At 40.6% G+C, this 22,410-nt stretch overlaps 1 protein-coding gene across 7 annotated transcripts in view; it reads left to right on the forward strand.

The window, feature by feature from the left end:
- syt7a (synaptotagmin VIIa) overlaps nucleotides 1–22,410 on the forward strand; it is a 97,509-nt gene that overhangs the window by 43,495 nt on the left and 31,604 nt on the right. Inside the window, exons 3-7 of one of the 7 annotated variants that reach the window (XM_078948683.1) lie at nucleotides 6,727–6,806; nucleotides 8,078–8,212; nucleotides 11,188–11,355; nucleotides 13,413–13,829; nucleotides 18,094–18,225. In XM_078948683.1, coding sequence (XP_078804809.1) covers nucleotides 6,727–6,806; nucleotides 8,078–8,212; nucleotides 11,188–11,355; nucleotides 13,413–13,829; nucleotides 18,094–18,225 — 932 coding nt within the window. The other 6 variants (XM_078948684.1, XM_078948685.1, XM_078948686.1 and 3 more) reach the window with 6 other exon arrangements.

Genomic DNA, 22,410 nt, shown 5'->3' on the forward strand with positions numbered 1-22,410 from the left:
CTTTATTCTTCTCTTTGGCAGAACTACAATCACTAAGCACATGATTATAGTGTGCATGTGGTATAATTTGCATACACACAGTTACTTTTGACTAACAGCCCTTATATATAAATGCAGCTTACCTCCAAGTACAACAGGGTTTTTTTCCTTGTGCGAAATATTCTAGATGTAGTTTAGAAATGCCAACAATCAAAACAGGTCTCGTCTCACCTTAAGGTTTGTTTTTTTCAAACATTTGTGAGTACGCTTTAACCACGTCAGCTTCCCTAAGAACAATTGTTAGCCTGAAGCTTCTTGTGTCAGTTGAGGCTGGACCCATGCCAGTTTTGTTTATGACTCAGTTCTTCATAGAAAAAATGTTTTGGACAAGTGCCGATTTGGCTTTGGCAAACAGTGAAATTATATATTGCAAAACTCCTCATATACCTCCTATGTCTTCCTGAAGCCTCTTTTCAGCTTGGTTCTCCAAGCAGAAAAGAGGCTTAACCTACCTTCGTCTGGGTTGTATCTTGTAATTCCTCTTCGTAACAAAATTTTTTTTGCTTCAAAATGACTTAATTCACTGAATTTTATAAGTTTATCATAAATCAAATGAAGTCACTTGTAATTAAAAGCAGCAACTAAATGCATCATGGTAAAATGATGCTCCCATAATGCGATTATGGAGCCCCTGTGCTGTGGAGCTCACAGATGTCAGCAGGGATGGTGTTGTAGGTGGTGGTAGGGATCTTTAGCCATCAGAGGTGGTGTCTCTAACATCTGTTTGAGCAGCAGTGACTGTTTAGCATTCAGAAACCCTCCGCCTGCTTCTTGTGAACCTTGTGCTGTTTGAATGACACAGTTGTGAGTGTGGCTGCGATTGGACTCGACATCTTTCACATCCTCGCGCGGTCTCATTCGGGCTTCCCTTACAATTTTTTGAAGAGAGATGGTTTTGAATCAGATGATGGTAATTATGCCTTTCAAAGGAAAAAAAGGAATTCATTTAGTATAGAAGTTGAATGTGAAATGTCAGGGAGAATTATGGCAGCAGCACATTTTGTGGGTCCTCAATATTACTGTTACACGTTAAAATATTAGTGGACATAGTTTTGGCTACTTTCTTAGCCCTATCCATGCTATTTGCCTCTATGACTGGAGTACTAAAGCACACAGGTATGTAGTTGCTTAATGTTTTGACAGATGCTAAAAACAAGTAGCAGACATCCATTTAATAGTGCCCTCCTCTCTAATTATGGTGTGATGTGGGTAATATTGAGCAAGCATGCACACTCTTGCTGCCTGCTAATTCACAGCAAACAAACACAGCTGGGTGTTGGAAGGCGCTGCACTGCCAGTTGAGGCAGGCGGAGTGGTACTTTTAACTCTGTCTCCTCTCATGTTGGGTTTCTCAAGGGAAACTCTTGGCCTCATCCTGGGAAGTCCAACAACGCTTCATTTGTCACCCATCTTCAATGGTGTAGCAGAAAAATAAATTGTTTTTTTCCCACGTTTGTTTCCAAATCATCATCTGGAATGGGATTCAAACTAGCACCTCTGGTTCCAATTCCAAGGTTTGTTACCCAGTCACAAGCGCTTCCCTTTCAGCACATGTGCAGATTAAATTTGAACGAATTGCCACTCAAATATAAACTGGTTATTTTTTGGGAACTTGTAAGTCAATTTTCTGAAAAAGGATTATTTAAATGTCCTTTTTAAATGAAGGACACCTGAATAAGGCATTACTAGGATTATGTTGTTTTTGCAGAATGAAAGGGAAATAGTTTTCTGAAGCACAGCGGTTCTTTTTCTCTGCTGTAAGTCTCCGAAACAAGTCATGGTCTTGGCCCACCATCCCTTATGCATAATAGATAATGCACATACATACAAGCATACTGCAGCGACCGACATATAGCTGTGCTAATCTGTTCTGTGCTGCTATCCTCACCGTTAAGTGAATCTGTTGTGTTCTATGTTTACATTGGTGCTCCAGTCAGTTAGATGAATATGATTGGAAGAGTGTGGGTGGGGACGGGGGAGCAAGTGAATATAAAGGAGTGTCGTGAGAGCGAGTGTGAACGGAAATCAAATGAGGAGACAGCGTCAGGGCAAGTCTTCTGTTTTGTGCTGTGTTTGGCGTGGTTGCGGCCGACAGCAACCATTTAAGCAACATTAAAGGCTTCATATCTGGAAACGTCCGTCTCTGACTATTAATTACGTGCAGCCGGACGTTACAATAAATTTTCGATGCTGCCATCTCAAGTTTTTAATTATTTATTTTCACACACCTCACACATTTCTCTTTGTTTTAACCGTCTTCTGCAATGTGTATATTGAGCAGAGGAGATAGACAGTGGGTATAGTAGAAAATACATGGAGAGAGAGAGGGGGGAAGATCTAATTTTCACCTGTCAATGTGTTGTAAAGTTCGGCAGTTTTGTATCAGAGAAAAAACTGCAAAATTGTTCAAAGTGCTGAGTAAAAAGGAAATTGTGTAACAAATGCCTAGGACTTTCTTCATGAACTGCACATGAGCCCACTTTCTCTTGTTTTCAAAAGTTCTTCAATCTGGAAGTACACTACAAAATAATCTCGCCGTGTTTTCCGCACTATAGGGCGCACCGCACCATCATGTGCCCCGTCAATGAATGGTCTATTTTTGAACTTACGTCATTAAATAAGGGGCAGCGAACTATAATGCTCATTAAGTGAGACAATCGAGTCAGAGGTAAGTCGGTCAGACTTTATTAACTGTGTTCACAGTAACTCTAGAACATGTTTGTAACACACTACATGTTAGTCACATTGAAAGTGTCAGCTGCAGCGTTAGCGTATTCACGATACCTGCAACTTCCAACCTTGTTTACAACATATAAAAAAACAGACACCGCTAAAACAAATATTACTGTGATTACGCTCACTCCCAACCTTGTTAAAAAACACAGTCTGCCACCGCTACACATTAATCACTTCAGTGTATTCACAATGGCACCCAACCAAACATTTTGACAGAATATTGTCTACCCCTCAAAATCGCTTTGACTTCATAAGCACAACCAGAACAATACATATGGCGCTCCAGATTGTAAGGTGCACAGTTGTTTTTAGAAAAAAAATGAAGGCTTTCAAGTGTGCCTTATAGTGTGTAAAGTATTGTTATGATTTACTCTGACTAAAAAAATAACTGTAAACAGACCTATGGGCTTTAATACAGATCAGTTTTTTACATAGCAGTCACAATCCTTTTTAAGTTGCTGTTTAAATTTTGATGTCTTGAGATAATAATTTGTCATTTTTGCTCACGTTTGATACATAATCAAATATGCATTCTATTTTGTAATTTATAATTGTTATTCTGATTAGAAAAAAAAGCAGTTATAACAATATATTCTTCCAGTGACACAATTTACAGCAGCAGTCTCCCTTAAATACTGTTCAAGACTTTGATTATGTCAATTAAAACATGCTCTGCTTGAATAGCGCTGATTGTAGAAACTTGTCAGCCAGTTGTTTTCTTCTGTAATTGGCAGCTCTTTGTCATTTGGAAATGTCCGACTCCTATGATGTGTTCATCATTTGGACTGGAGTCATCATGTCATAACGGCTCAAAGACAGGAGCCAATTCTGTGATCACAGAAAAAAAAGCCCTGGAACTGGAACAAAAAGCTGGGGCTGGGCTGTTCAATCTTGCATTGATTTTCTTAACACACACTGGGTTATTGACTTGATTTCCTTCATCGTGTCCTGCCTCTGAGTTGATAGAGCTGCTGAGCTTTGTCATAATAATCTCCATAGAGTTCTGCTGTCTACCTTGAAGACAGGAGCTTTTGTAGTGTTCCTTTTTCATTCTTGTCAGTGAGCTTGAGGGGCGGTCTAAAGTGTGTGTACAAAAAAGAAGTAGGTGTCTCACAGCAGAGCATATGACTCTTTTTCTTGTTTTCATATCTAGGCCACACAGGTCTGTCTGCAACTCTTACTTCACACAATTCACCCCTTGCACCTGTCCCTTCTTGCCAATTCTTTGTATCACGAGCCACTCCATACAGCTTTTGTCAATTGGTCAGTCTGGTTACATCTTTTTGTCTTTTCGTTTCCATTTTCAGATCTCCACATCCTATTTGCACTGGATTCTGTCTTGATTTTTGGGTCTTCCTGCCTTCTTGATACATGAGTCTATTTTAATATTTTTCCTCATATATGAACAACTGAACTTATCCCTTAAGGTGTCACAGTTGCATTTTGCATTTGTTGGTACAGAATCAAATCTTTCACCTGGACATACAAGTATAAGTGCACACTTAATGGCTCAGATTTATAGTCAACATATCAAATAGTCTTATAGCATTAAACAGATAGATGGTAACAATCCAACCAGCATGTGAGATACTATGAAATACCCTCAGCTCAATATCAACACGATCAGGAATAGTCTTCCTGATGTAAAGTTGGGCCCCTGTTGAGATGCTTCATACTCGGCTGAGGAATCAAGCAGATGGCAGAGATACGTTCAGGATTGCACTTGCATGTCAAAAGTACATCAATGTAAAAAATGTCTTTATAGAAACTAGTTTACAAACTAAGGAGTGCTCATCTCCTGTCATTCCCTGATCAGCCATCCAGTACAAATGAATGCTGATCATAGCGGACAGACGGCCTCATGTGTTAATTGTTGTCATCACCGGTGCTGCTTTGGGTTTTGTAATTTTTATTAGCAGTGTAAGGGTCAACTTTCTCAAGGAAACCGGTATTGCATCTCTCAAAGGCACAATATATAAAGTTTGAATTAAGGTTAGTAAGCTTATGTGTGTGGGCTACTAGGGGCATTTTGAACTTCTACATTTGCATTTAACAAATTACAGACTTAAATATCTACTTTAACTATGTACAGGAACATAGAATGAATATTTAGATTGCCAGAACACAAATAAGTGAAAAACAAGTTAATGCAACTAACCTCAAGGTAGTGCTTCGCAACCCTGGTCCTCAGGGAACACTGTCCTCCATTTATTTCAATCTTAACCTGCTCACACCTGTTGTTAAGGACTGCCATTACCAGGCTTTCACAGAGCTTGATGATGAGTTGAATTAGGTGTACTCAAGCAGGCTAACATAGAAAACAATGCAGGGCTATGTTCCATGGGACCAGGGTTGGGAAACGCTAGCTTGGGTAAGAAGCAAAACTGAATTTTGGGCAGAATACCATGATTTAAAAAATTGTGCCAAATCTATTCTTCTTTTCTTTACAATTGAATTTTTGGGCAGCTTTTTAACCCCCAATACTTCACCTAATGTAACGAAAAAACCTGTCTGGAACTGAATAGTTGTTTTGATTTTATTTTTAAATCATGGACAGTAACAAAGATGAAGGATGTGTGCGGTCATGTGACCTTTGGTTGATATTGAGCTCATTTGATGAGTGTTTGTTTAGCTGCATGGTCATCTTGACAGAATACACTAAACTCTGACCTTTACAAAAATTGTTAAATAAGCAGGAACATTGTTGGAATATGTTCATTAATTAAATTACGGACCACTCCTCTTTTTATCCACAGTTTCACTGCATATTCTAAAATAAAGCTATCTTATGCAAAAGATTTAGCTGTGAATTTGTTATGACAACACAGCCTTATGGCGGATAGGTGGGGGAACATTGGACTTTGAAACCAGGTTGTTGGTGTTTTTTTTCTGCTGTAAAGTTGAACCATTGTACATCAGAGTAAGTAGGGGCTGCTGTGCTCATATAAAGGGCTCCTGGTGGTCACTGGGTGAACTCTTTCTGGCTTCAGTTACATTATTTTATCAAAATAAGCTTCGGTGACCAAAGTATTGCCCCTTTGCTTAGGATTTAGGCTTTGAATTACTATGTTTGAGTCTGGTTGTTGTCTACCACATTGAATTCAGGTGTTCACAGAATTAAGATGGTAAGCATGACAAGAACATACATTTATGTTTATAATCCAATTCTAGCAAACAAGCTCCTACATGACTCTTTAGGAATGGTCTGCTTTGAACAAAGCAGACCATTCTGCTTTGATGAACAGACTTCAACCCTATAATGGCAAAGAAGCTTTGCCATTATAGGGTTGGAGTCTGTTCATCATCTGCCCGTTTCTAGGGGTGAGACTATAATGTGTATCTGAGTAGTATCGGAGGTGTGCCATTATGCATGTCATGGTGTGCTTTGCAGCATCCAGGTCAGTATGCATTTATGACGTCCGTTTGGAAGGGCAGCTTTAAACTGAGCTTCGGCCTCTTCCAATAGTAGAAACGTGTCAAAAGAGATTACCTGTGGTGCAACACATGTGAAACAATGTTGACTGTAATGAGCTTTTCCAGAAGAAAGCTTACAGCAAACCTTACTTTCTGAGGCCTTTTAAATTGCCTTTATTTCCATGGTTACTGCAGGTCATGCTCTAGCTATTTGAAATCAGAGTAGTGCCGGACTTCCAGAAGCGTTGCTGCAGTACCCAGTGGATTACCTCAAAGAGGCAATTGCCATGTAAATTTCAGGGTGGTGCCAATGATTATCATAGTCAGAAATGGCTCTTCACAGCAGATTTGATTTGTCTTTGATTAGTATAATCAGGGTAACATGAGGGCTGACGGCACTGTGTTTGTGAGATAATAGGAGAGGCATTTACACTTGAAATTAGCACAGCAAAAACACAGCTCCAAAGAACAAATCTAAGCAAACCTTTTGTTTTTCCCTGCCTTGTCTGTCATCCCTTCCTTTCCGACTGGCTTCAGGGGAAGAGGAACAAGCCGGGAGTGGAAGCAGCCGACACTCCAGACTCTGCACGTGGGCGAGGGGAGAAGAAAGCCATCAAGTAAGTGCCTAGTAACTGGTTAGGGTCTGGTGGTAATGAACTCCATTGTGCTCAACTTTGAGTCCCTCCATGTCCTCTGCACAAACAAAGCAGTAAACGAGCCCCCCTGTTGTTTTATCTTGAATTGCACAATCTCTGTAAGAGCACGCTTATAAAGAAAATCACAACGTGGGGTTAGATTGATAAGTCATTCAAGATTAAAGTGGCATTAGCTCACCTGGAAAGCTTTTGGCTGACACCCCTGCAAGTATAAATGCTCTGCTTCGCAAAGATGGTGCCAGCTCTGGTAAAAGAAAAATGGGCTTGAAGTCTCCTTGTCAAAATGAATGTCTGGAACAAGTTGTTGTCATGTTCCTTACAGGTTTGAAGCTCAGGTTAAGGTTTACTGTGTCCTTGACAAAACAAATCCATATGACAGAACCAGAAAAAGCAGAAAAATACCTCTGCTTTCCAGTTCATACCTCCAGTGATATTTTTTTTACCTCTCTCCTAAAGCCTGATTTTTTTTCACAGCTGATTTTCGGTGTGCTTTGTTCTTTCTGTATTGACAGTTTTGAGCAGTGAAACTGGGCTTTTGCTTGTGAATGTATTCTGACTGGGGTTTCTTGATCTCCTAATTTGTGCATTTCTTTTCTGACTGGCTCCTGATGCATTGGTGTGCTCTTAGTCATCTCAGCTTCAAATTCCTACTCTTTGTGCATTGCCTTTCTCTCCTCCTCTGTCCCTGCCCTGCAGCCCTGACTACTGCTGTGTGACTTGTATGACATTAGTGATTCTGCTCACCTGTTTCCTCCTCTACTTTCTGTGTCTGCGTTTTAGCTCTCCCTTTCTTGCCTCGTATTCATGCTTTCCCACTGCTCACCTCAAGGATGGACTGCAGACTTGTTAATGTTCGGTGTTGTTCAGCTGTGCCATTTTTTGAACAAAATGTGATCACAAGCTCTTTTGGTATGAAATTGTCTTTCTTTTCCCCCTTTTTCTTTCAATTTGTGCCATTTTGTACCTCTTTGTCTTTGCTGCTCAGTTCTGGTGAATGCCTCTACACTCTGGCTGCTCTGTTTTTATTTGTAAGCCTATTGTAAATTGTCTGTGATACTTCAAGTAGAAAATCTGGGTCTGATTAAATCTAAACTCTCATCTGATGCAGCTGTAAGAGCAGCGTGTCCTCTAAGCCCTGCGCCATCTTCTCAAGGAGGAGCGACTTTTTCTTGGATGGTGCCGGGGTTGTCCGTAGTTGTGTTGCTCTGACCTGTCTCTCTCTTTGGCCACAGTGATCTAGACAGAGACTTTTGGAATAACAATGACAGCAGCACAGTGCAGCAGAGGTGGAGCTCCTATCCGCCCAAGGAGTTCGTACTAAACATTTCTCCATATGCCCCATATGGAGATCCTCGCCTCACGCTCAAGTGAGTCTTGGTCTAAGTCTGGTAAGAGACTTCCCCCCCCGTGCAGGGCTGTAATGAGGCAGGGGCAGAGCCTCTGCACATTTCTCTGTGCTTTCCCTCCTTTATGTCCCATCTTTCCCCTCTTACACTGCTCCCTTTCTTTACTATGCAGACACTGCCAGTAGCCACACAGCAAATTGACACGCTGAATGCGGATGTTGGCTTTCTTAATATTCCTGATTATTTTTCCGTAACTGAAGACACAATCCTGTCACGCTGTGATGTTTAGCCACAGGCTTTTCCAAAAAACCCATTTCATAAATGTCAAAGTGTTGCAGTCCTGTGCATTTCTAGACCTGCTTCCCCCTTAAAGCAATCATCCAAAAATTATAGAAGCGGCTTATAACCCTTCCAGTGTTGCCATACTTAAGAGCCCAAATGATTGCTAATGATAACTTTTATCTGGTTGGAAACATGTACATAGAAAAACACCACACATCCGCATTATAATTTCCTGTGAAAGTCATTTCAGTGTTGCTGCAGCCACAGAGCAGCACCGCCATGTAGTTCCCCTTCAGGCGAGTTTCTGCTGCTTCTCCGTGTTTTTCAGCACCTTTAAATGAAGCAAATGTTCGGACGCCCCTCACTCCCTACAGCCCTGCCGCTCCATACTAACTCCTGACCTCTAACCTCTCATCTCTTTCTCCCATGGGGTGACCATGGAGACGGACAACCCTCAAAATTTTCTCCTTCAAAGAGATATGCACACTTTAACTGATCTTCTCTTGAGTTTGTGTGTGTGTCTTTGTTCTTTGCTTGTGTTTCCTGGACTTTGCTGGTTGTCGTCGTTGCTTTCGTTGTGGAGGGTTGACCGTTACACCAGGTTGCAGTGTGGCACCAGTGTAGTTTTACATCCATCTGTGGCTTCTCTCTCTGACTCCCATCAGAATAATATCGAGAGTGTTCTTCACTAACATTGAAGCTGTTGAACTGCATCTACTGTATGTTATTTCGGAAGGTAACAGTGTTTTCTCTTATTGCAATGAGTCTTTTTTTTTCACTCACTCTGCACTTGAATCTAATAAAGCCTCAGCAAGGTCACGCCTCTCTTCCTCTGGGCCTTTACAGGACTCTGAGCTTAGGCATTCTGCTACCAGTGTTGCGATCCCTGAAAGCTACACTTCAAAAATGTCAAGAGAAACAAGAAAAATTGACAATAACACAAAAAGACGACACGCAGCACCAAGCATCAGGCTGAAACATCTTATAAGCGTCCATCTTTGCTACACTAACCCGTTGAGGACCGATTGCCTGCAGAAAGGATGCAAGGTATCCACAGAGGAACTAGATGAAAACTCCTGAAGCTAGCTTTTGACCTTTGTCTTTCTGTTATGTTCGCCTCTTTTGAAAAAGCTCTTAAGGCAAATGTGTTGCTCATAGATAGGTTTTTCATTAGATCCTCCTCGTATAATGAAAAGTAATGGACGTTTCTCTGCATTAGCAGCAGAAATATCAGCTTTATCATTTGCATGTGAATCAGTAGGATGTAGATATTCAGCTAATTGAGACTCTATTTTGATGAAATTTCCCACATTGAAAAGCAGAAGCAACCTCTTGACTCCAACCAATAATATATCACCAAAGCAATGGGCAGCTGGGAAATAATTTTTCCTTTTTTTTGGAATTTCTCTGGAGATCATCAGCTTCCAGCGTCTGACATGACACAGAGCCTTATTTTGTCTGTCACTGTGTTGAAGGATTTGTTTTTTCAAGGTTAAGCATTTCTTTACCCTTAACAATTTTTAAATAATGTTTGTAATGACAGAACAGCAGCCATTTTTCTTATTTTAAAGTGTAGTTTCTGGATTACTGACTGGAATTTTAATGTTTGCGGACTTCCATGGAAATTTGTCAAAACCTGGCTGCCAGGTTTTGTCAAATGTGCTTGACACCTATGTGTCCTGCTCTGACCATCACCCTGACAGCATCATCTGTGCCAGCGTTATGGCTGACTATGAAGCATCCTGTCATTTGCTGATGTGTTAAAGGTGACCTTTCTGCAGGTTTAGTTTCTCATGTTCGCATGGATTCACAGCAGAAGCTAAAGTCTCAGATGCCTCTCAGATGTGTTGTTTTTTTTTTGTCTTTAGGAGCTGGGATGTTGTGCATATTAATGAGGTGTAGTCATGTCACCAGAGGGCACTACTGTTCTTTAATTTTGATCATCACTGCAGCAGTTTTAAGATGAAATCTGAGTTGTCTGCCTTTAAAGTCAAATGAGTTGTGTTGCCTTGTGTGCTTTCTGGAGGCGAGCATGCTTAGATTACATCCATTTTCTTTATTCCTCCTATTGGGGCTTTTTTGGTGCACTTTGTCCTGATCATTATTGCTGAATCTATTGGATAATCAAATTCAATCAAATTCAAATAGTTTAGAAGAAATCTTGACGATTAGGTTGCAGAAACAAACTGGAATTAGTGAATTTTGGGGTCAGGTGCTTTTGTAAATGCCATCACTGCTCCAAACTACTCACCGTATAGATCATAGGAGCATGACTTGAGGCCATAATGCCCAAAGGAACAAGGTAATAAGAAGTAAAATGACAAGTGTCTGCACACTGTTGCTGTTAAAGTATTAGTCCTTAAGGCCCAGAGGAGGAACTTGTTGCTGGTTTTCCACCCTCCACAGGCTCCATCTGTAATTCCTTTCTTCCTGCTGCCTCTTCCTACTTTTTCTTCTGCACCACTTCCTTTTTTTTTTTTTTACCACACTGGATTGCCGATCTCTCTCATCCGCCCTTGTTTAATTTGGCCTGGAAATCAAGGCCTGCCTCCTCACACACTCTACTGATCTGTCTCACTTTGCTGACCATGTGGATGCTCAAGCTACTGTCCCGCTTGTATATGACTTTCTGACTTTCTGTGCTCTTTTTCTCCTCTGCCTGTCATTATTGTTCTTCTGTATTCTCTGTCTGCTGTGGGATCTCTATCCCCTAGTGGGGCGGTCTCAGGGGGTCAGAAGGGGGCAGCAACAGGGCATGGGGATGCTGGGGGGGCTCCGTATCGCAGTGACAGCGTGAAGAGCATGGTGACAGAAGGAGTGAAAGCCGGGAAGTGGCAGACGGTCCAGGGCCACGTGCAGTCCGGAGGATTAAGACCCAGCAAGTGAGTTCAAAAGCAGAAACCAGGAGGAAAAAAAAAAACATTTTTCTTTCGCATTGCAACAACAACACACAACTCGGGACATTGAAAATGTTGCTTTTGATTGTTTCTTCTGCAGCAAGATTAGCTGAATGAATCATTTGGGGAGCAGAAACAAAAATATGCAAATAAGGCTTAGGAGGGTGCAGCTCAGGTGAGAAGGTGAGTGACTGGGCATGGATCAAGGTGTTAGCTCTGGGGAAATATGAACTCCCATCAGCAGAAGATAACAAAAGCTTGTGCTGCATCACACTTACTAGCTAACACAAGGCAGCCCAGCTGAACATTTAAGCTTCCTGCATAGTTTGAAGCTGAAAGGGAAGCATAATTTATCCACGTGAGGAATTTATCTGCCTGCAAGCTCAAATTCAGAATTTCACCACAGACTTCAGTAACTGGAACAAAACCCTCTTAAGATGAGGCTGTTTTTTATTTTTTACTGACTGCATGTGACATGATGTGGAGTCTATATTCAGCAGGCTGTAAATGAGGCAGTTAAAGTTTGGATCTGTGTGATTTTTTTCACCTTTCATTGACACTTCATGCCTGCGATTTTCTTCCTCCACAACACATTTATGCTCATCACTAACTCCCTCCTTCCTTCTCTCCTCCTCTCATCTTTCTTTTTGCCCCTGTCTATAATTGGATTCTATTTTCGGGCTGCTATAAGTGTCTGCGTCTCTTGTGTTTGCGTCTCACACCCCATTTTGTGTCTTTCCTCCATCGTTGTGTCTATCGCTCTCACCGTTTTTGTTTCTCAGTGTGCAGCCCTTTTTTTTTCATCAACTAAGTCTGTTCTACAAAACCTTCTATTTCTAGGATTTTTGTTCGTGATCATGAATAAATTATGAATGTGGGACCAAAATTTACACTAAAAGAGGTAACGCAAAGAAGAGAAAACTGCACCTACATCATGTGAGTGGTTCTCCTGTGACCTAATTCCAGTAGTCTGGGTTACTCAATGACCAAAGCAAGATATGTTTAGTGAATAGAATAAAATATTTAAAAAGATCAGGTAAGAAGTGCCAAAACATAGGAATTAAGGAAATAATATGTTGGCAGCAATGAAGGATTGCTCATAATTATCCAGTTTGACATTTTAGGAAAGTCAATTTTCCAATTAAACATTATTTAATACAGGGAGGAGAAGGAAAAGAGAGGCTGGCAGAGAGAGGGAGTCGTGCTGCACAACTTGGTTGGCTGTTGAGATTTCTCTGGGGGTTAAGCATGTATTTAAAAGAGCAAAAATACTTTGAGAGAAAGGAGAAGAGAGATGAGAATGTTGATTGATGAGAAGAAGACATGGGGATCTCTTATCAGGCAAAAAAGCGCTCATCGGGGAGACCTGGAAGCTGCAAAGCCTCGAGCCACGCACCTCAACGAGGCCATGCGGTGCAGAGACGGTCCACCCCCATACGGACAGTGAACATCCGGCCGTTTCCTCTGCGAAACGCACGCTCAAGCAAGCGCGCGCAAACCCCGCACTCACGACCCAGGAGCAGCTCCCACTCTGTACGCCGCTGCTCCACTCAGCTTCACGAGCAGCTCACAGCACATCCTCATTCAGGCTGCACCTTTTACTGCTACTTCTTCTACTTCAGTTACTGCTGCTGCCTCATGGTGCTCTCTGTCTCTCTCTTCTTTCTCTTGTCTCCACCTCCCAACACCTCTCCCTCTGTGTCTTCCCCCACTTTGCCCTCAAACTCCATCTTTCTACAATACCCCACTTACTGTATGGATGAATTTTGCTTCTTCCATCCTGAATTCAACCTGACTTCTTCTGCTGTTCCTCTCTACTGCCCTGTGCCACCGTGCCTGATCTTTAAAAATTCTTTTCATCTCTTCTTAACTTCATCTCGTGAAATTGCCACGTCTGACCAACACTCTTCTTCTCACCCCTCCTCTACTCCTGCTCCTTCCTCCTCTACATCTGGCTCCTTCACCCCTTCTCATAATCCAATTCTCTGTCGGCCGTGGCCTTCAACACGCTCTCTTTCCTCCCTGCTCCTCTGTCCACCCAGCTTTGGGGACCCAGTTTTGTCCTACACCTCCACTCTAGAGCACATCCACTCAGGCCCTACCCGGCCTAGGACGCTGTTGCGCCAGCAGAGTCTTCAGCAGCCTCTCATCCATCCGTCGGGCCCTGGTCTCGGCCATCCCCCCACCACATCCCAGAGCTTGGGACAATTACACACAACACCTGGACACCCTGGGGGAGGTGGTGGTGTTGGGAGAGGACAGGGAGGAGGTGGCACTGGTGATAGTAGAGGTGCAGGTACACAAGTCGCTTCCCAGGGGGCTCAAGGCAGCCAAGCAGGAGCAGGTGCCTCTCGCTGCAGGGGAGGTGGAGCAGGAGGGCACACGCGCGCCAATCCCGGAAGCTGGGATTACATGATGGATCAGATGCGGAATCGAGGCCTGGATGTCAAGTCCTTCCTGTGAGTCTTAATATCTGTTCCTTTGAATTGATTTTGCTGATGCTGCCCTATAAGCCTGTGTCTGTCTGTGTTGCTATATATGCAATAAGTAATTTTATGAATGTGTCTGAAGTTGATCTTTCATCTGTAATGTTTTACAAACATTATCATTAATAGAAGCATTTAAGTGCCAACTAACCTGTATTTAAATGAATCCACTGGTGTGTTTTTTTTAAATGCATTAAAAATCCAGGGAAGGATATTACTTTGGTCTGTCAAAATATTTCCTGTATGTGTGTGTGCATGAATTTGTGTGTGTTTGCATCTGAGTCGGTGAATGCTTTTTGCATGACTTCTAATAAATCCAGCTGTTCTGCTGAGGGAGGAAAATACGCTGTCTACCACAACAAAAGCTGAGTCTGTCATGGCTGATTCTGGTAATATGGAATGATAAATGTAAACACAAAGGTCAGTAAATAAGCTTATGAGAAAAAGCTATTAAAAATGCTAATAGGTATAGATTCATGAATGTAAACAAGTTGTTGCCTTATCTCCAAGCCGCATGGTTGTTTTATACTGTCTGTTATATGACATTAGTTGGGGGACAATTTATGAGATTTTATTTTTAAAGGTTACTGAAGCCAAGCATTTTGATTTGTCTTGAACATCGGCGCTGTGACCCGATGAGCTGTGATGAAGCACACCCGAGCCTCTTGTTGAGCAATCAGCGGCAAAAAAAAAAAAGAACAAATGTTGGCTCTATTTTTAGAAAGTCATGTGCATGAAACATGGTGAGGTGTGACATTTGCGAGCGACTTCTTTGCCATTCCCACACAGGATTGTTAAATGGTTACGCTGGATGCCCTGCTAAACAGCAACATCTGTTTCAGTGGCATTCATTGTGTCTGCTGCAGTTGTCATTGCAGAATAGAGCTGCTGTTCCCACTCCATCATGTTTTTTGACAAAGGGTCTAAAAAAAACACAATTTTTTTTTTTAAAAAAATAACAATTTAGCTGCCATTATTTTTTAGGGGACACATCAATTCAAATGTAAATTATTAAAGTTCAATGGTAACTTTTACACTTATGTTGCATTTTTAAATAGTTTTTTGCATCACTGCATCAGTGTGAGATAAGGGTTAAGCAGCTGCACAGAGATTAGTGTTAACCCTGACACATTGATCTTATGTCATCTGCTCTGTTGGCTCTGCAAAATATTGTTGCCCCAATGCCCAGGAGAGGCGGGGAAAGGCAGGGTGAAGAAAGGAAGCATGAGCAAGGACATTGTCAAGGTACTATATGGGCTCAGTGAATCAGTTTTAGAGTAGCTTCTCACCACTTGTTTCTCTTTTTTTTGTCCATTAAAGCCTCTGCGGGTCTCACAGCTGAACTAATGCCAGGAACAAACCGGACATCAGCGATGTAGCACACCTCACACGCACCAAGGTCATTGACAGCATTGCCAGTGGTCGTCAGCTTTAGTGCTCATCTTTGCAAATGTGATTTTTAGGTCATTGTCAGTGTGTTTCCATCAACGGCTCATTTGATTGACGACACAGAGGTCCAGTAATAGACGTGACCCATTGTTCACGACAGTTAATTTCAGTCTTGGCCAGATTCCCTGTCTGGGTAAATTATTGCTCATTGAATCCAGTGGTGTCATTGACACAGATATTTATCCTGTTGAGAAGTTTAACCAAATGGATCGTCTGGGACGTTGGGCTTTATGCTTTTTGGCGTTAAATCGATAATTTATTCTAGCATCAAAAAAGTGTCATCCCTCTCTGCTTTCTTAATATCAGGTGAACTGAGTGACACTTTAAAAATAGCCTTGAATGTATAATTCTTGTTCTTGTAAGGTAGCAGCATGGAGAAGCATCAAACAGCAATCATACTAGCCCTGTCCACACGTTAGCACCATGAAATGAGGAAAAGTCAGTCATTTTTGGCAACATTTAAATTGGCTTTGCTTTTTCTTAGATCTAAGATGAGGTGCGCCATTGGAGTTTTCTTCTGTAAAATGTTCTTTTCATCATAGACCTGGATAATGATATGTTTACCTCCTGGAGGGTTTTCTTAGCTGATGTTTTCCTTGCCGTGCCAACGGTACCTGTGATCAGCCATTGCTGTTGTTTCAAAAAGATGTCTCAATATTTTCTGTTGCGGCTGAGCTTGTTTGGGTATTTTTTTTCTCCAATTTTACCATATGTTTGCATGGACCAGAATTCATGCTTCTCAGTTCTGTTTGATACATTCTTCTGGTTATTAGAGTATGAAAATAGTTTGCTAATTTGAATTCTGTGCTTTTTTTGGTTTTGGAAACAAAATGTTGACCCTGGTAATATTTTATGAAACAAGGAAGGTTTTACAAAACTTTCCCACAAAGCAGCATTTAAAGTCCTATTCCAGTCATCTTTTTATTTATTGTAAAAGGGTCCCAGTGGTCTTTTAGTTATGATTATGCCGTTTTTAGCCTAAATAAAAAAAAAAAACCTGTGTTGTTTTTTTTTACAATAGTTTCTGCAATAGTTCTTTCAAAGTTCACCTCTAAGTTGTGGGTGGTATTGTCGGCGGAGTAAGCCCGCCCCCTCTTCCCGTTATCCATCTGTTTACATGCTCTCCTGCTAGCTAACAGCCCCTCACAACCCCATCTAAGATTGGGAGTGAAGCAAAAATGGCTGGTTGGCTCCAGTTTTGGAGCCGCGGTAAAGTTTTGCTGTACCAGCTCGGATGAGGAAAACGAAGACGTACATGGATCTAGTCTCCTGCAAGTGGATGCATCAGAGGGGGGTGGAAAAGGGAGCTGGTGGGACATTGATTAGCTTCTACATCACACAAACAAGCTTTTTCCAATAGCATTTTTTGTCTGCTCCTGATTCACGATTTGAAGAAAGAAAAACTCAGAAATGTATTTTAAATCTTAACTATTATTTTATTTTTGTCCTTCGTCATGAGAAATATGCATTAAAAACGGCGAAAACATGATTTTCACCAAAGTGGGTCTTTAAATGAGACGTCATGTTCGATTTTGGAAAAGATTGGCCATAAAATAGCTGAAAATTCCTAAAGTTGTCCTGTAATTTGGATGTCATTGCCTGATGTTGTGAATGAGAATGAGAACCAAAGCTATTTTGAATACTATCTAAGGTAAGATTGTAATTAAAATAAATTAGGATTAAATCACTGTTAAAAGTGACAAATGCAAAATGATACATTTTGAATTGAGCTCACTGACCTAAATGTTCGTTGAAAAGCAGTATAAAGTCGATTTCACTTTGACAGATCATGAGAGCAACTTATGCTGCTAACAAAAGCAATAATCAGGCCCAACAGTCTGAAAATCCGCTCGTTTCCATGTATGACACAGAGGCTAATATACAGCCTTTCAGCAGCAGGAAGAAAAAGCTTTCAATGGCGTGCAAAAAGATTAAATTGTGAAGTTTTAGGGTGATATCTCACCACAGCTTGACAGTCTCAAATTTTCTTAGCAGAAACTGGTACAGTGGTGGAGGGCTTAAGCTATAGAACTTGCGGTGTGTATGACAGGGAGGAGGAAAGGAGGCAGTGATGAGGAGGCAGGGAATTAGGCGGAGGGGAGAGGGATGAAGAAGAAACGGGGGATTTGGAAAGCTACTCTGCTAGAATAGAAAAAAAAAGGAAATGAGAGGAGTGAGAGAGCAGTGACCCAGAAAATAATGACACTCTGTACACCTCCAGATACTCCAGAGCTCAAATAGAAACAATTAGTCCAGATCTTCTTAATGAGACTTAATAAAATCTTAACTCAGGAGAAACATGCCTTGTATGTTCAGAAGGGAGAGGTGAATCAGGAGGGAAGCAGGTAAGGGATCAGGAGAAATGATTGGGTTGTGTGTTGTTTCTCACACGTGTGGAGGCAGATATGCAAACTGCTGAATATCACATCCATTAGGGACGATTAACCAATCAGTTACGTGTGAGATGTGAATACAGGCTGTACCTGTAAGCACACATCATTAAAATAATCATCATTTTCTTAGTAATTTGGCCTTTTGCTTTAAGGAGCCTTCCTAATATCCTTCCCTGGACGGAGTGCTAACTTTTTTGGGTTGTCTTTTCCTGTTTCTTCCCGCCACTACTCAGCTTTCTGTCACTGCCACCTAAAATGACCTTTCCTTGTCCTCTCCCTCTTGCACCACATCTTCTTCATACTCGATTCCTCTGTCCTTTACATCTGGACTCTTTCTCTGGCCTATCTCTCTGTCTCTGTTTTTCTACCTGTTGTGCTCTTTTGTGGGGAGCCAGTGAGGGGAAGCTGGTGGTCCTGGCTTTGGCCATTGGTGTGGCAGAGCAAGATGACTTTGCCAATATCCCTGACCTGCAGGAAACAGCGCAGGCTGCCCCACCAGCCAATCAGGAGCCCCCTCCTGAGAAGAGGTACCAGATGATGTATGAGAGTGAGCTGTGCGTGTTTTCTTTCGATGTGTCAGTGCAAGAATGAGGGTACAGGATACAAGTATGAAAGAAAAATAAGAGATGACTTGAATCTATGTTGAGAAGAGTTTGTTTTGAGATATTTTCAGTGAGTCACTCCACTTAGAAGCCACAGAAGTGCACCTGAAATAGTACCTCATGGCTTTGTTGAAAAAAAATTGAGAGCTGACTATGAAACTTAACATGGGAAAAATATTTTTATAAAGCTGAGGTACAAAGATGAGAAAACATTTTGGGGCTTTGCCAAAAAGCAGTAATGAGCTCATAAATCACAGACATGAGATCGTCTCTACATCTTATTTTGAAAATCACAATTTGTACCACTCAAATCAAATTATTTCCATGCTTTAAATAACAGTGCTAAAAATAAAAGTATTGCAAGTTATCCCAATGACGGTGGTCTTTTTTTCATGAGCATGATAATTATCTTTTGGATCACAATCACATTTTTCTCAATTTTCATCATTTGTTTTTTTTTTTTCCTTTTCACTTTTACCTCCTACCAGTAATTGCTGCATCTCCCTTGCATTTTCATGCTCTTATTATCCCAGTCCTTTCTGCTCCTGTGTTCTTTCTCCCCTCGTGCTCATTAGCTTCCTTCAATCACCCTCTGCTGCGCTGAGAGTCTCGTCTCTGTAGCTCCACAGAGGATCCAGAGAGCCTCCTCATTATTCCACAACATGTTAGTCACTTACATAAACATGCAGCTAAAAATAACCGCCTTCCTTGTCAGCCAACTTACACACTAGAAGTCCAAAATATTTCCTCTAATTCACAAAGATGCCCCAGCCCTGCTCATATCGGAGTAATTGGCTCTGCTTTCTAGTGAGGAATTGGAACAGTTTTAACAAATGAGTACATGGGGTGTGCCGTGTGAAGTAAGCAGCTCAAGTAATTTCATGGCTACAGATAGTAGTTGGGGTCATTTGTAGCGGTGTGTACCCCCCCAGAGGCTTCAGAGTGGAGGTTGTGTTTGCTCCAGCCTCAGGTACCTGCCGCAGATTCAATTTCCCCTGCAGCCCAATTAGACCCTTTTTACTTCGCCTCATACCCTGAGAAATTAGACACACCTAGGAAATAGATAATAGCACATAGCTTGAGTTAAAATGGCAAAGGAAAGCGAACACATTCTGTTGTACCCGTCACACTGATTATTCCTCATTCATACGTCTTTTATCAGTTTGACACATGATTTAAAAGCTGGGCTCCATTACAAGACAGATGGTAACTGCTTTCTTACCCAAACTGCACAGCTGCAGTGTGAAACTCCACACTTGCCTGAATTGTTCTTTGCTAAACAAATAATCTCCTTTATTTATTTGCCTTCACAGCATCGCTATGCCAACAGCTAGTTTCTCTCGGTTATTTCGCTTCATTTCAGTGTTTTGCCCCCAAGCGTGATGTGACCAATACTCTACATGGAGTCACAAAAAAGCTCAAATGCTGCCTTTGTGAACATCCAAACTATCTTCATTATTCAGGATTACCATGAACGTCACAAAGGCAAAGAGGGGGGATATTTGTTCATGCTTTTACATCCATTTTGTCTGTTCTCCCTCTTGAAATTGGTGTAGAAATCTGTTCTTAGACTAAACAGCATGGAAGGATCTATCTTTATTAACAGTAATTGGGCACACTGCGGATCATTTTTAGGATTAGCTTGCAGTTCAATTAATTTCTTTACTCTGAACGTAATGACTGGCAGTTTGCAATTGAGAAGTAAGGATTGTTTATAATGAAAGTGTCGAACGACCCAACTCGTCTGTCACAAAGCTAAGACGTACAGTAATTCCATTTAAGTCATTATTAAATTTTTTGTTTTTAAAAATGACAAATTTGAATTTATAATGAGTGTTTTTAACAGACTTTAATTGGCAGCTACATTTAAAAACAGCCTGGAAACTGAAGGTAGAAGTTGTCTGTGGCATCAGCACTGACTTCACAGATTTGTAATCAATCATGTTATTAGCGTGTTGTTCAATCTAAATATGCTCACAAAAGGAGAAAAGGCAGCTTTGTCTTTTTTTCTTGTCTTACAAATGTGTAGAAATCACAGGAAGGGCAATCAGGACATCTCAACAAGTTATTTCAGCCTCACAGAATTTTATACTGCATTGTTTTAACTGAATTTATGATTATGCATTTGTGTTATTTGTGCAAACACATGAAAAAAGTATCAGGCTGATCCCTTGTACTTTTTTTACTTGGTTTATACATCCAGTAGTGTTTGCTTTAGTGAATACATACTTCACATTCTTAAACATTTAAATTGGGTTTTAATGAATACTTTTTATTATTCTGATGGTATTGTAAACCGTTTATCTAAAAACATGAAAACATTAAAAGACAAACAAAAAACAGCTATGATTGAAATAAAACTTTTTAGAAGAAAGAGAAAAAAATCATGACATAGATAAAAGTTTGATCGATAAAATTAGCATAATATAATGTCAAGGCAAAAGTGCAAACTTTTTAAGTCATCACTGCAAAATCCCCCACCTCCATCAGAGGAGCATCTACCATATTATAGGAGAGGATGAACATTTTAAAGTTAAAATTTAAGAATGATTACTCATTAACTGTTTAATTACATAACATCAAGCTTAGTATAAGCCAACTCAAAGGGTTTTCTTTATAGTTATTGTTACTTTTGTAATTTGGAATTTTTTCTTTTCAGGTTTTCCTTTGGCTGTATAATACATAAATCTTATATCGAATCTAAACAAAACCGTGACCCAACAGTAGAGGTTTAAACCAAATCATGGGGAAAGGGAATACCTAATACAAACACCATAGTGGCATTGTAAAAATTTGCATTTACAGCCAGTTGCATATTGTAGTTATGAAGAAACAAGCAATCAACCATGTTTTACCTTGTACTGGTATAGAAAAGTGAATGGAGAAGATGAATATGAAATCTGACACACTCACAAACACTGCCACAAAGACTGTTTGTCTGTATATAGATATAAATTAATAACTTTGTTTAAATAACTGAATGTAAATCATTATAAACTCTGATAATACATGTAAAATTTGGTTGAATTAAAAAACAAAGGAAAGTTAATTTTTTAGTTTAAATTTGCACCCCACACTAGTGTGTTGTATTTTTCCTAAGTTTATCAGAGTAAGTCATTTTATTATTAACTGAATATAAACAAGGCAACACTTTGTCATTGTTTGGATTTGAAGTCACTATTGGCTATTACACTCTGGCAGTAAAACAGAGCCGATAAGTTGCGTGGTGAAACCGGACATTGACCCATGTTCTCCAGCTCTGGAGAGAAGAGTTGAATTTCCTGCTGTAGTTTAGATGTGTTTCTGTGCAGGGCAGGTATCTCGTAAAGTAACAACAGATATTGTCAGTACAACAAAATACTACACAGCACACAATAGCAGAATGCACATCAAAGGCAGCTGGATACATTTCCATAAGAAAGTTGTCATTAGGTAATGATAGTGTCATTAGGGAAAAGCAACAGAGAGAGACAGAGAAAGAGGGCGAGCCTCTGGTAGGTCTGTTGTTCTTTTATCATTGCAATAAAACATAGAGCTCTTTCATGTTTAGAATTGTAAATGCATAAAGACATTAGTTTTGTCGTTGTGCTGAATAGTGTAGTGTGTGGCCATGAGTACAAAACAACTTATATTTGTTCTGAGACTGAGACATTTCCGATGTGATGACAAAGGACAGTCAAAATGTGAGAGACCCTTTCTTTCATCCACTCATGCTCCTACGTTGTATGTACACACATATCATCCAAGCGTGTGTCATTCCCATCACTCATCTCCACCTGCCTTTCTCATGTTACGCCTCCTAAATTTATTACACTTGCTTTGAACTGGACATCACTGGCAAAGGTAAGTCCAGAGCCTCTGGAGGTAATGTGATTAGTAAATGTGATTCACGAATGTTAACGCCATCAGTGCAAACATCAAAGAGAATTCTCTCTGCTACTGATGAATAAAAAAAAACTGCACGTGTACTGGAGGCACCAGTTTTCCTCCATCACCAACATCCATTATTAAGCTTTGAGTTTATTCAAATACCTTACAAAATATTAGCCTTAGTTATTTAAAATACACTCAAGTTGTACAGTATTAGTACATTGTTAATAGTTTTTTACT

The sequence above is a fragment of the Oryzias latipes genome, chromosome 6, assembly GCF_053564925.1.
Source record: "Oryzias latipes strain Hd-rR chromosome 6, Olatipes_Hd-rR_3.1".
Taxonomy (NCBI): domain Eukaryota; kingdom Metazoa; phylum Chordata; class Actinopteri; order Beloniformes; family Adrianichthyidae; genus Oryzias; species Oryzias latipes.